This window comes from Engystomops pustulosus, chromosome 6 (genome assembly GCF_040894005.1).
Source record: "Engystomops pustulosus chromosome 6, aEngPut4.maternal, whole genome shotgun sequence".
Classification (NCBI taxonomy): Eukaryota; Metazoa; Chordata; class Amphibia; order Anura; family Leptodactylidae; genus Engystomops; species Engystomops pustulosus.
In genome coordinates, this window is record NC_092416.1 from 92,986,181 (window position 1) to 93,001,418 (window position 15,238).

Consider the following 15,238-nt stretch of genomic DNA (forward strand, 5'->3'; position numbering starts at 1 on the left):
TCTATTGTGTGTACTGTATTGTCTAGTGTGCCTTTAAGGCAATTAAATATAAAATTAAACCTGTGTTGCTCTTTTATCTTGATCCACAAATCCCTCGTCCGTGTCTCTCGGGTAAATACATGCTAACGGGTTGATTCCTCACCCTATATAATCCCGTTAAAGACTAGGCTTATGTTAAAGGAGAAATGGTGGCAGCTTAATTTGGTTGATAAGGTTCTGTTTCACTGAGGCTAGTGAAAGGGGCTTATAGCCATTCAGGGTCCTGATTTATTGTTGTGCCATATATTATTGTTGTTTGGACAACTTTAAGTGACGTCATGCGCCTCTCAGAACCCGTGTATTCTGGAAGTGTCTAAAAAGGATAATTAAGCAACCTTGCGTACCCTTCAGGTGTCCGAAACATCACGGTTCCCCTCTCATATTACAAACCAGCCCCTATATATAGATGCAAAAAATATTAATAAAGCCCTCTTTAACCTGTACCCTGCCCCCAATGTACATAAAACAAGTGGCCATTTTTTAACAAAAAAATGTAATACTTATGTGATGCTATGATGGGCACTTGCAGATCTTTTCTTCTCTTGGGTCTTCCTCCAGCATCTTTAGTGCCTTCTGTGCAGGGAGGCAGGTGGCCTGACATCATCACATGCCGCCTGTGTCCTACATACACTACATACTGAGTGACGCATAGAAGTTCCGTTGCTCAGTCCTTTAATCGCACCAGAATCATCCACAAACATGGGAACATGCAGCTCCTCCCAGGGCTCTCGCATCTGGCAGGGACTCACCACATGCTGCTGACAGGGAGCCAGGTAATGTGAAAAAAAGTTTTATAAAATTACTGATAGGATACTAGTATATAGACTATTGGAGCCTGTCACCAGCTGAAAATTACATTCCTGCTGACAGTTTTGCTTTCATTCACAAACTCACTGCTGGGCTCCAGTGCTGGTCCCTGCTTCACCTATGTTTGCTTTACTATGCTGAAATCAGCTCTGACTCAGCAGCTGCAACTGAAGTCAATCACGCTGTTTCGGTGGTGGTGCCCTTGGATCGGACAGCAAAACACAACTGAATAACGTCTTTAAATCTATATATTCAATCACATGACAATTAATCAATTTTTTAAAAAAAACATCTAGACCACCAACTAAAACAGCCTTTATTTTATCATGATTAACAGGAAGGTGTCATTTCATTACCAGATAAGCAATTAAACACTTAGAAAACAATGTGTGTTGGAACATACAGAAGGCGTCATTTTCATGGCTTTACTTAATAAGGTTATATTTTAATAAAAAAATTGTGACCATAGGTATTTCAGTTTCCTTGCCACCAGTGGTAAGCCTGGTCAGATAGGATGTTCAAGTAGGTAAAGACAGCACTTGTACCTTTTTCATAATATTCCCTGGAGAAAACAAGGTATAACATATCAGTGGTATACATCTACTACATTTGAACATTGCAAAACAGCCACAATCAACAGTATCACACCAAATGGAGTCCTAAAGCAGTTTTGACTACGTAAACCTACAGACAGTGTCTGGAACTGTTATTGGCAATGTATATGTTAGTAGCAGCAGGGAAAATGTATTGGGGGATTGGTGCAGTCCTGTGTAAAAATGTATTTACTGAAATGTTTCACAGGCCCTCCTGATTTCTTTAATATCCAGCCAGATGTCTGCTAATGTTTTTACTGAGCATAGAGGAGGTGGAACAGTTTATTCAGGGCGGCAAAATTTGCGGCCGATATACGTCCCCCATAGACGGCAATGAGCGCACGGCGCCCTATGGGAGCGGTACGGTGCAGCACACGTGCGGCACCGTACCCCAGAAAAAGATAGGACATGTCCTATCTTTCTCCGTAGTACGGCGCCGTGCGCCATAACTTCCTATGGAGAGGGGCGGGGGTGGGCTGTGCTCACCTCCTCCTCCTCCTCTCCACGTGCACTGCCGTTGCCCGCTACGGTACGGTGCGGGCAGGCAACGGCAGTGTGAATGTAGCCTAATGTGGACGATTTGGGCGCCTGTTGCAGCCCCAATCGCCCACCAGATAAATAATTCGCACCTGTCTCTTTAATAGGATACATTACTTTGCATCAAGTAAATCAAATGCTGGGGGGTCTGTATTAATAAATTAGTGGTGTTGTATATTGATTGGTGTGCTGTGCATGTTATAATGCTATAATTCCAGTAGAATATACAGTGTAAATATATAATATATATGGTCAATTGTGTTGTGAGGGGTATATATTATTTAGGAGCAGAGTGTTGTTATCCAGGAGACTCTATGAGGGTGGTTCAATAAGTACCCATGTTTATCAACAGAGGCTGTTTCTGAGGGAAGTTGGTGTTATCATCGTGTGCTGCCATGTATCAAACGACGGCAAAACAAATTGCAGACTGATTGATAGGTTAGTTTGGATTTGGCAGCCATTTGAGTAAGACAAAGAGCAGTATCGTTCAGTAATTCGCTAATTTTGTTTTTGGATGAGAAAAAATGCGAGGAGATAAAAGCAAAGTTGGATGCTGTTTATGGGGACACTTCTGACCTCCGTTAGATATTGGTTCAAGGGATTTAAACATGGGCGAAGATCCAGCGACCAGGATGCCCGGCAGACTTGGTTACTTAGGAAATCATTCAAAGCGTCCATGACCTGATACTCACTGATTGACGAACGAAAATGCGCGAAGTAACAGAGGCTCAGGTGTGTTGACCAGAATGGCAATGGTGTTTGGAGCAATTTAAGCGAGATCCGAAGAAGTTTTTGCGTTGAATTGTCACCATTGATGAAACCTGGATTCATCATTACACACCAGAAACTAAGCAACAATCAAAACAATGCATTTCTCTCAGTAAATCTGCTCCAAAGAAGGTGAAGACGGTCCCATCGACTGGAAAGTTCATGGTGACGATTTTTTGGGATGCGAACGGCGTCACCCTCATGGATTTTTTAGAAAAAGGAAGAACAATCACTGAACAATACTACAGTGAGTTAATGGTACCCCTTCGACAAAAAATTGAAGGAGACACGGCCGCATTTGGTCAAAAAGAAGGTGCTATTTCAACATGATAACGCACCAGCACATTCATCCGGAGTTGTCGCCACCAAACTGCATGAATTGCATAATGAATTGCTGCTGAACCCCCTGTATTTACCCGAAAATTTAGTTCAAATGAGGAAGTCACCCTGAGAGAGAGGCGTATTTTGGAGAGTTCGACAAATCCAAATTTTTTGGAGGGGTTAAAAAAAAATGCCAACAAAAACAAAAAAAAAGCCAAACCTATTCTATACTATATCGCTACAACTCTCGAACAAATGTCCAATCAACAACTCAAACAAAGAGAGCCGTAAAGAACCATCAAAAAATAAAATTCATTGTATATTTTATTAAAGTAATAATACACACAATACAAGATATATGCCACGTAATGCCCAGTAGTTTATTGGCCCCCTTAAGATCTCCCATCCAACCTACCATCATGCTTTCGGGTAAGCATTAATTGTTTAAATGTATTGTGGGAGCCAGAAAGTACCTCCGGTCCCCATTCCAAATATGACCGATTGAGGATATTTATTTGTTTATATTCTCATCTGCATCACTCAATATTTATAAGACCTTTGAGTCTGTATTGTTACTTACTGATTTTTAGGTTCTGGGGTTTTCTGAGGGCGCTTGTGGTTTTCATGGTTGCCCCAATATCCATCAGGGGCCACTTGTTTTCCCCCTTCTTCTTTCCCTATTACGTGGCATATATCTTGTATTGTGTGTATTATTACTTTAATTTGCCAGAATCCAATTTAGGTGCAATAATGGAAGATACCAGCAGCACTCCAAGATTATTCAATAAATCCCTAGTTAGACTTTATTTATCAGAGGTATGATGTAACGTTTTGACCACAAGGTCACAAGCATACTTCCAGAGGTAGCAGCCATAGCAGCCGCTATACAGCGCACAGTGACAGAGGGCTCTGACATCTGAGCTATTTATGTTTGTGTATTATTGTATGTCTTTATATGGCAGTGGTGGCGAACCTATGGCACGGGTGCCAGAGGTGGCACTCAGAGCCCTCTCAGTGGGCACTCAGGCTGTTGCCCCATGGCAGAGTTCCCCAGACAGGGATCCTCCTGCAGTCTCAGGACTTGCCATGTTTAGCATTATTTTAATGTAGAGCATCCTGGTATACCTGAGGCTGCAGGAAGAGACAGGAGGCGTGGACAGGGTCAGGTTATCATTGGAGCCCCTCCTGTGCGACCCCTGAATCTTCCTGTTTAGGAGGCTGTCAAGGGAAGCTCCAGTGACAACCCAAATTTCCTTTCCTTCTGACAAAGATATTGGTGCACACAGGCCCATTGAAAGTTGTGGTACAGCACGGAGCAAGAACATTGCGATAAGTTACTGCTTGAATTGCTGTTTTGGCACTTTGCAAAAAATATGCAGGTTTTGGGTTGGAGTTTGGGCACTCGACTTCTAAAAGGTTCGCCATCACTGTTATATGGTATTGCATCTATATGTGTATTGGCTGTATGTGTTTAAATATGATGTGTAAATGCTCTATGTGTGTGCATATGTGATATGTGGATGCCACATGGGTGCATATGTTGCTGTATGTATGTGTGTATATGCTGTATGTATATGTGGTGTGTATAAACTGTATGTATGTTTATTCTGTATGTGTATGATTATAAATTTGTGTATATATGAGTGTATAAATGTGTGTGATTGACAGGGGCGTAAGTACAGCGGTAGCAACCACAGCAGCCACAGTGTCAGGGGGACTGCTATGGGGCCATGCCTCTCCTAATTATGCCCCTGTATGCTTCCATTATTGATACACAAATGTATGGTTACAAAGACCCCTATGACCAATACCTAACATTAAAAGATAACAAACGGAGAACTGGGAAAAAACGGGGGCACTACCGCAACCCCCCACGAGCCTGCAGTCAGTATGTGTCTTCAGAGATGGTATAGAGGTGAAAAAAGTCTACGTGGGTGGTGCTCAGCATACAGAGTACAAGATTCGAAAATGGTATAGAAAAAGACGTTTGCGGCACTCACCCTTTAGAAATATTCTTTATTGTAGTCTCACATAAGATCAGTCCGACATGGTACAGCCAAAATGGGGCAGAGGTAGGAGCAGGGGGTCAAACAAAGCGACAGCCGTTTCGCGCCGTCTGGCGCTTTCTCTAGCCTGTCTAGCCAGGCTAGTGAAAAAAGCGCCAAACAGGTGAGTGCCGCAAACGTCTTTTTCTATACCAATACCTAACATTATCTGCAGCTTTGTATAGTCAAAAGGGCTGGTAGACTTCCTTTAAAGGGGGTTTTCAGTCATTAACATTGATTATCAATCCATAGAATAGGTAATTAATATTAGATCAATGGAAGTTCCACATAAGGCTTCCTCATCATTCAGTAGTTTCTGGCTAGATTTTTAAAATATTTCTTACCACCGTCCTATACAGGGATTCTTCAATGTAAAAGCAGCAAAACTATGGAACTGACTGCCGCAGCTTGTTATGATGGTTTGAGATACTAGGCAAGTTCAAAAGGGGCAAAAAATATCACATTATGGGAAAAAAATTCTCAAGATGGAATGTTGATCCATGGTTTTGTGAGTCAGGAAGGAATATTTTCCCTATCTCTATTGGCATTGGCCTTATGTTTTATTTTTGCATTCTTTTGTTTTAACACAGTAGCTTTAATGGTTGGACATCATGGACCTGTGACTATACAACAACTTTAAACTTATCTACAATGATGATACTAAGAATTACCAAGACTAGGTTAGTGAAGCTTAGTTACCATTCCAATGAACTGGATCTAAGCTGTATGAACATAGTTAGGCTACTCTACAGAGATTGGAGCTGTTATTCTGAGTTTCTGTGTGTTGATTTTGACACTGATCATTGGGGATGCAAGCTGTAGAACGTCCAGCAATATGTTATTTGTTACCTATCCTATGGATAGATCATTTCTATAAAAAGACTGGAAAACTTTCAAAAGGATTAAAGTATTCATGAGGATTTTTCCACAAATCAATAGTACACTGTGTATACATAAAAGATATAAAGTCTTTTTCTAGACTTTATATGGCCAGAAGTCTACATTTAGAGAATATTTTTCCTCTTTCTCTTATTTTAGGTACTCTTTGATATTGTGCAGGGATACTACCATATATACTCTAGTATAAGCCTAGTTGGGCTTGCTATATATTACAGGGAGCTGGCTATATACTACAGGGACCTGGCTAGCCATATACTACAGGGGGCTGGATATACTACAGAGGTCTGGCTGTAAACTACAGGGGGCTAGCTATATACTACTGGGGGCTGGCTGACTATACACTACTGGGGGCTGGTTGGCTATATACTACTAGGGGCTGGCTGCCTGGCTATATACCACTGGGGGCTGGCTGGCTATATACTACTAGGGGCTGGCTGCCTGGCTATATACCACTGGGGGCTGTCTGGCTATATACTACTGGGGCCTTATTAGCTATATACTGGGGAGGCTGTACCTAATGCATTACCTACCCTAGGCTTATACTCGAGTCAATAGGTTTTCCCATTTTTTTGGTGGTAAAGTTAGGTTCTTTGGCTTATACTCCGGTCGGATTATACTCAAGTATATACGGTATCTGCTCTCACTCTGCCCCCTCTTCTCAGCCGCCTTTCTAATCTGACTCTTCTATTTTCGACTTATAAACATTTTTATTATAAAAAGAAATGAGGAAAGAGTCCCTAATATACGATTTTTTTTTTAAATATTAAAAAAAAAAAAATACTCTACATATAAGGTATCATCGTGTCCATAACAATTTCTTCAATAATTCTAAACTAATATTGAACAAGGAATGAGAGCGAATCATTGCTTCGTGACTCGTAAAGAGAGAATGAGGGAAGGGGAATGAGGGACTTGATTTCTCTTCAGGGAGTCAGTGTCTCTTTCAACTTGCACATTACCCCCTCTCTCAGGAATTCTTTTAATTGATTCACACAGCCAGCATCTCTGTCAGGAACCTGAAGACAAGGATGAGCTGGAAGAACATGAATGTGCCGGACTCAACTCAAAGGAAAGATTATGATAAGATTCATATGGGGTCATTTTGCATAAATGGTGAGTCAACAAATGGACTGTGGAACCTTACAGGCATGGGAAGGAACAATATAGGGATTGTACTGCAGTAGCAATTTTCATAGACATGTTTACTTAGTGTGGGTAAATCTAAGGTAAGGTTTTAGAGATGAGCGAGTATACTCGTCCGAGCTTGATGCTCGTTCGAGTATTAAGGTACTCGAAACGGCTCGTTGCTCGGACGAGTATTTCCCCTGCTCGAGATCGAGCATTTAATTAAACAAACACAGTGAAGAACAATGAAGAATAGAATAAAAACAGTGAACACAGGATCATTTAAGTGAAGAACACAGTGAAGAATAGATTACAGATGTTCTGCACATCTGCTTACTTGTCGGAAGATACACGCGGAACGGCAGCAGGGAGACATCGCACAGCAGGGAGACATCTGGCGCAGCAGAGACACATCTGGCGCAGCAGAGACACATCTGGCGCGGCAGAGACACATCTGGCGCAGCAGAGACACATCGGGCGCAGCAGGGAGACATCGCGCGCAGCAGGGAGACATCGCGCGCAGCAGGGAGACATCGCGCGCAGCAGGGAGACATCGGGCACCAGGGAGACATCGGGCAGCAGGCAGACATCGGGCACCAGGGAGACATCGGGCAGCAGGGAGACATCGGGGAGACTTCAGTGGAAGAAGAGGAGCGGATCCCGGGACAGCGTATCTCCTCTCCCGACAAGTAAGCAGATGTGCCGAACATCTGTAATCTATTCTTCACTGTGTTCTTCACTGTGTTTTTCACTTAAATGATCCTGTGTTCACTGTTTTTATTCTATTCTTCACTGTTCTTCACATCTGATAACTTGTCGGGAGATAATATACGCGCGGAACAGTGAAGAATAGATTGCAGATGTTTGCATACATCTGCTAACTTATCAGAAGACATTCTTTTTCAATTAAATAACACATTTTATTCCCGAACCATGGTCCCTTTGAAAAATGCTCGAGTCTCCCATTGACTTCAATGGGGCTCGTTATTCGAGACGAGCACTCGAGCATCTGGAAAAGTTCGTCTCGAATAACGAGCACCCGAGCATTTTAGTGCTCGCTCATCTCTATAAGGTTTCCTTTAAGCTATTCTTTGTTATTGCACTTACTTAATTTTCTCTTCTACTCCTGTGGATCTTGCCTTTTCAATCAGTTCTTGGGTTTTCCCATGTACTTGTTCCCATGTCGAACTCAACATGTCCTGGGCTTGAGACAAATATGTTGGAGACTCCCTTTTCCGTATCCTGTAACTCTCTATTCCTGGAGACAGAAACAGCATTTAAGAATGCAGAGGGTATTTTACATTATTATGTGGCAAAGGTTCAATGTCTGTCTACAGAAGATCCACAACAGCAAAATATACATGACAGATGATCTAGTGCCAGGTTTCCACTGGAGCTCAGAAGCTTGAAGCTATGCCACAGATGCTGCATTCTATGTTGTCTGCCTGTGTCCTCACACTGCAGAGGCTCTTGCCCCCCTGCGGGGAATCACTCGGGGTTAAGTAAACTGACTGTGTAAGGAGGAAGCAAAGCCTGGGGGGGGGGCGCTGCTAGCTCTATGGGGTGGGGGAACTAAGCACTTTCTGAAAGGAAAGTACAGCCTGCAGGGGATAAGACACTGCTTGGGAGGTTAGCGCTGTCCGGGTCCGGTGGGCACCACTTTCTGGGGGGTTAGCACTGTTGGTCTGAAGGTGAAGCAATGTCTGTGTGGGAGGTTTAAGCACCGTATAGCTGGTGTTTTACATTGACATTACACCAATTTAGGACTTCAGACAATACTTTTTGGTTAAAAGGTGCTTCAGACAGTAGTCAATCACACCACTGTGGTTGTGAAAAAGCAGCACATGCTATTAATTGAAATCAGTGTTTTTTCCAAGGACAAGCATGCTTTGTAGCCCTTCTATGTTAGCTTATAGATAAGGGTACCAAATATGGTAACTTCATTTTGAGAGCTCGTTACATTATCAGTTATTTGTTGATAAAAATCAATGACACTGTATGACAAATTAATGACACTGACCTGTACTGATGAGAAGCAGGATGAGGGAAATGGCTAAAACCTGTGTCTTAGTCATGATCTTGTTCAATATCTACAGGTCACCTACAAGAGGCATTTATATAAAGCAGTTATAGATTTGGTAAATAGATAAGAAAATGTATAATTTATATCACTCTTTACTATGTTTTACCAAAAGCAAACCTTGAATCAAAAGAAATTATTTACCCAAAGTTAGGATAATGATTGTCCGCCTTTTAGATGACCCTTGATTTTGCAAATTAGTTTGGTTTGTAATCTTTGTAATTTTTACATAAAATGTGAATATCATATAGCATAAATACTGGAGTAGAAGCCGACCCGAGTATAAGCCGGGGTTCCTTATTTTACCATAAATCACTGTGAAAACGTATTGACTAGTAAAAACCTAGGGTGAGAAATGCAGCAACTACCCTTAAATAAAATGTGCAGTAGTCTCCCCTCATCAATGACATTTCCAGCAGTAACCACCCTTCCACCAAATGTCCACTGCAGCCTTCACTCATTAATGAAATATCCAGTATGACCCCTATATAATAAAAGGTCCAGCTAAGCAACCTTTTGTGATAAAATGTGCAGCATGGCCCCCTTTACAATATAATCTACAGCGTGGCCCCTTTTCCTATAACATTTCCAGCATGGCCCCCTTTATAATAAAATGCCTAGCATGGCTTCTTTTATAATAAAATGTCCAGCACAACCAGACAATATAATTTCCAGCATGACCCCCCTATAATAAAATGTCCAGAATGACCCCTTTTATAATAAAATGCCCAGCATGACCCTTTACAGTATTATGTCCAGCATGGCCCCCTTTACAATATAATGTCCAGCATGGCACCCTCAAGGCTCCTCGTGGCATCCTCCTATAATTGTGGGCAGAGGCACATCTATGCACTCCTCCCACGCACACACTATGATGTCAGCAGGTGGTGATACCACCTCATAATATGTGCGCAGGCAGCCCACACTGTTTGGGGGATGCCAATGAGCCTGGAGGAGAAGAGGAGCTGTGAGGAGCGCCGAGGGTAAGTATATAAGTTTATTATTTTTATATACTTGTTTATAAGCCAAATGGGGCTTTTTTAGCACAAAACTTGTGCTGAAAATCTAGGCTTATGCCCGAGCAAATATGGTAATATAGTTTCTCAATTATTACTTTTACTAGTAGAATTTAAAGGGATTTTCGAATCTTTTTACCATAGCCTTGAGGCAGCTTTTCTCCACACAACCTTGGTTTTCTTTCACCCTCTATTGGTGGTGTCGCTTTCTTAAAGCAAATCAGTCACCAGGAATTAAATTTTTAGCTGGTGACAGGTTCCAATAGCTTGTGCTATACTTATTTTTAAAATGCCTTTGTCAGCATTCTGAATCATTTCAGTACTTTATACAAGTTTAATTTACATTACTTGGCTCCCAACAGCATGTGAGTCCCGGGGAAAAGCATGCAGTTGCTGCAGCCTGTACGCCACCTTTCCCCTCCCCTACCTGCTCAATGCACATGACAGGAAGTGGAGAGGGTAAGGCTACACAGAGACACAAACTGCCCATTCCTGGGACTCACCATATGCTGCTGGTATGAAGCCAGGTAATGTGAAATAAACTTATATAAACTACTGAAATGATTCAGAATGCTGACAAAGGCATTTTTAAAATCAGCATAGCATAGACCATTGGAATCTATCATAAGCTAAAAATGACATTTCTGGTGACAGGTTCACATTCATTTTGATTTTCTGTTGATTTGCTGTTGCCCTTTGATCTACACTCTGATATATGATCAATTAAATTCAGTATTATGCATGCATTTATTACAGACTATGACATTTCCAGCCAAGAGACATGCAACTTCCAAGGTGGATAGATGGGGGTAGTAAGTATTTGTGTCTTTCATTCTCCGCCCTCCAACGACATTAACTTTTTTTGAGGGCTTGCTTCCTGTTTTACACATTTTAAGAAGAAGTTTAAAAATAAACAAAATAAACAGTTATGTCATTTTATTGACGACTTTCACTGTGTGGACAGATTGCCACAGTAAAGGGATTTATCACCCTGTTGTCTGGTTCTGTGCGTTACTTTTGGTAGCCTTTTTTGTCTTAGTGGATGGTGGAACACAAAGTAGTACAAGAAACTAGACAATTTGGTAATAAGTCCTTGTGCCCACAGAGAGGGTTTTGAGTGCCACCTCTTGCACCCGAGCCATAGCTTCAATACTGCCCTCAGCACATTACCACCCTGTCCCTAGCAACCATGCTAAACTAGAATGAGTCATTGACCAAATGATGCTTAAACATGTGTTGAAGTTTTTCATTATTTCCCTATGTTCTTTCTACCATGGTATATCTAGACAGTTGCTGAGATATATGAAAACTCGTTTAAACTGCCTTAGTGCTCACTAATGTGCAGTTTTGCAGGAAAATCCAATGGTGGTGCGCAATCTTCTCTGTTTTAATGATGTGCTCAAAGTTGCATCTTTTTTTCTTGGTGAACTTTGATTTATGCTGTGGCCACACAATTGTAAATGTGGCACAAACTCCAACTAAGCACTACTACATCCCTTTAGGTGCACAGTTTTCTAAAGTGTTGGACAAAATGCAACTGTGACAGAAAAGTGACGCAAACACTTTAAACATACATGTGCAAGCTCCAAACACGCTTGTTCTGGTGCAAACTAATACAAAAAAGTTGTGCAGGCACAATAATATATCTAGGCCAATAACTGATATTATACATTGCAATTCAAATGCAAATTAGTAGAGAAGAGTGCCTGAGATGACTCACTTTTAGAGGCTGGGTTGGGAGCATAACTTCAGATGCCCCTATTTACAGTGCAAAGAACTATGATTTTGGTATCATATTAAAGATTAGTATGTCATTGTTCAAATCACATCTGGCTTGTTACATATTCTAGAACATTGAGCTGAAATTGTCAAAATTCACAATTGTACATACACGTAAAAGGGACAAATTTCTAATAAGTCAATTATCCTCTAGTATGCTTTTTTTCATGTGGGAAGAAAACCCATACATCCATGTGTAAACCATAGAAATTCCGTGAAAATGTTGACCTTGATTGGAAATGAATCCAAGGGAATCAGATGTACTGCCTACTATTACACATTTCTCAGCACAAGACATACAGTACATCACTCAATCTGTAAAATAGATGCTTTACAACATGTACATTCAACAGGTCTTAGAATATTCTTATACACATATTCTTATACTAGTAACTCACCTTAGAAATGAACCAGAAGGTTAATCTGATGAAAATAAATAACAACAAATTACAACACATGTAACAACAACAAAAATAAACATTGCATCACTCCAAAAGAATCAAGCACGTATAATAAAAGAGATTTGTGGGGATTAAAATCAGTATTAGCAGATGTAGCAGTGCTGAATTTAGAAATACATATGTATACTAGCTTATTTAATGAAAAGCCATCTGAATTAGCCCCATCACTCCTCTCCCCCCAATCCCCTTCCCACCACCCTTACCTCTTCTGTAGTATCTGCAGGCTCATGGGTCACTTTGTTATATACTCTACCTGCTGTGTTGTCAGGTTTGAGGTTCTAAGTCCAAGCAAACAATGAGCTCAACGTGTACAGAGGGCAGATTCACCTACCCCCTGTCTGTAATCAGAGGAATACATGTATGCCAATATCAGCATTTTATAATAAACAGCAATGCTCCTAACATGCCCTGATCTGCCGGGGCTCCATTCAGTCCCTGCTTGGAAATCAACCAATGTGCCACTTGATAAGAACTCTTGCTAATATTGTATACTGCAAGTTATTACAATAAAACATTTTAAATCGACCCAACCTCCAAAGTGTCAGGATACCCGAGGACGCTTTCAGTTAAGAATTATATCACAGCACTTGACTGGATGTAAAGTCCAGCTACTGGAAACCTTTGTCTTCTTAAAACAGCAAAATTTTATTCAAACTTCTAAAAGTGAATAGCAAACCACTGATACACAACAAAAAAGATAACGGTCCTAGCCTACATGTTTTGGAAAAACATCCTAATTCAAGGCTAATCTATACAAAAAGTGGAGGTCATGATATAAACTGGTTTACAAGGTCATGTGAAAAAATTGATCACGTTTATAACTCTCATGATGTCCTACGTTGGTAAAACCTATTCACCATACCCATTTGCAAAATAATATCTTGTCGTTTATCGAAACTTTGACTTCTGTGAGAGAATTTAGAAAGTCCCCTTAGCGAACAGCTTTCCTTTATTAGCTCCTCCTCATAAATGTTTGGTAACTCTTTCAATGCCCATTACTGTTAGGTGTAAACAATCACCATCATGAACCATAGCAAAATAACAAGAAACCATAGAAATGCCCATAGAAAAGCCCATTAGATCCCACGGTCAATGTTGTGACTGCGGGATCTACGTATCTGTAGAGAAAGGGAGCCCCCTCTCCTCTTGGCACCCCATGATGCGATCCCTCTCCTCATCTTAGATGTGCAGACGGGAACTTAATGAAGTCTGCTATCTGCATCTGCCTGCTTGGTACATCGGCATCTGCCTGCTCGTTCAAGCCCCTGGCTGGACCAAGTAGCTGCCTGTCACATGCATAGGCTGACACTTCTGTATTCATGTATTGCAGTGCATTAGCATGAACTAGTGATCACATGATCACTAATTCATATGATAGTATTGTAAAAATAAGAGAGTAAAAAAATAAATAAAAGATAAAATAAAATTAACACATATAAAACAATAAATAATAGAGAAAATGAAAAAAAGTAAAAAAACACAACATATTAGGTATCACTGCGTCCAAAAATACCCAATACAGGCGGTCCCCTACTTAAGGACACCCGACTTACAGACAACCCATAGTTACAGACGGACCCCTCTGACCTCTGGTGAAGCTTTCTGAATGCTTTACTATAGTCCCAGATTGCAATAATCCTCTGTAATAAATCTGTTATGAAGCTTTATTGATAATCCTTGGTCCCATTACAGCAAAAAATTTTAAACTACTATTGTTACTGGGGCCAAAACTTTTTTTGTCTGGATATACAATTTTAAAATATACAGTTTCGACTTACCGTATATACTCGAGTATAAGCCGACCCGAGTATAAGCCGAGGCCCCTAATTTTACCACAAAATACTGGGAAAACCTATTGACTCGAGTATAAGCCGAGGGTGGGAAATGCATTGGTCACAGCCACCCCAGTGTATATAGCCAGCCAGCCAGCCCCTGCCCCAGTGTACATAGCCTGCCAGCCCCTGCCCCAGTGTACATAGCCTGCCAGCCCCTGCCCCAGTGTATATAGCCTGCCAGCCCCTGCCCCAGTGTATATAGCCTGCCAGACCCTGCCCCAGTGTATATAGCCTGCCAGACCCTGCCCCAGTGTATATACCCTGCCAGACCCTGCCCCAGTGTATATAGCCTGCCAGACCCTGCCCCAGTGTATATAGCCTGCCAGACCCTGCCCCAGTGTATATAGCCTGCCAGACCCTGCCCCAGTGTATATAGCCTGCCAGACCCTGCCCCAGTGTATATAGCCTGCCGCCACTGCCGGACAGATCGCACAGAAGATATACAGGGGTCGCCGGAAAGGTGAGTTTAGATATATTTATTTTTTTTGACTCGAGTATAAGCCGAGTTTGGGTTTTTCAGCACTTTTTTGTGCTGAAAAACTAGGCTTATACTCGAGTATATAAGGTACATACAAATTCAACTTAAGAACAAACCTTCAGACCCTATCTTGTACGTATGTACGACTGCCTTTATATAAAACTCTAGAAACAGTTAATCCCGATGGTGAACCCCGTAATGGAAAAATGCGCTCAAATATACAAATCACCACTTTTTTGCCCTTTCCCAACACATAAAAAATGTTATAAAAACTGATCTCAAGGTCATACAGTCCCCAAGGTGATAGCAATGAAAATGTCAGTTTGTCACGGAAAAAATGACTTTGTATTTCAAAGTATGAAAAAGTTATTGGAGTCAGAATATGGTAAAAGTAATATATATATATTTTTTATAAAACCTATATGAATTTGGTATTCATGTGATTGTAATGCAC

General features: G+C 41.2%; 1 protein-coding gene across 1 annotated transcript; it reads right to left on the bottom strand.

The window, feature by feature from the left end:
• Positions 1-1,144: 1,144 nt before the first annotated feature.
• On the bottom strand, positions 1,145-12,698 carry APOC2 (apolipoprotein C2). Its single transcript, XM_072110390.1, has 5 exons — positions 12,675-12,698; positions 12,409-12,433; positions 9,156-9,236; positions 8,243-8,393; positions 1,145-1,408 (listed from the first exon to the last, which is right to left on the bottom strand). The coding sequence occupies exons 3-5, from the start codon at positions 9,208-9,210 to the stop codon at positions 1,321-1,323; spliced, it is 294 nt and encodes a 97-aa protein (XP_071966491.1). The 5' UTR covers positions 9,211-9,236; positions 12,409-12,433; positions 12,675-12,698; the 3' UTR covers positions 1,145-1,320.
• Positions 12,699-15,238: the final 2,540 nt, after the last annotated feature.

What these genes read in the sequence shown, in the direction of transcription:
- APOC2 (XM_072110390.1), bottom strand. Translation starts at nt 9,210, where the DNA reads ATGACTAAGACACAGGTTTTAGCCATTTCCCTCATCCTGCTTCTCATC. An exon ending in CCTGCTTCTCATCAGTACAG is followed by an intron (nt 8,394 to 9,155) that starts GTCAGTGTCATT and finishes TTCTGTCTCCAG; the next exon opens with GAATAGAGAGTTACAGGATA. An exon ending in GGAGTAGAAGAGAAAATTAA is followed by an intron (nt 1,409 to 8,242) that starts GTAAGTGCAATA and finishes TGTTTTCTCCAG; the next exon opens with GGAATATTATGAAAAAGGTA.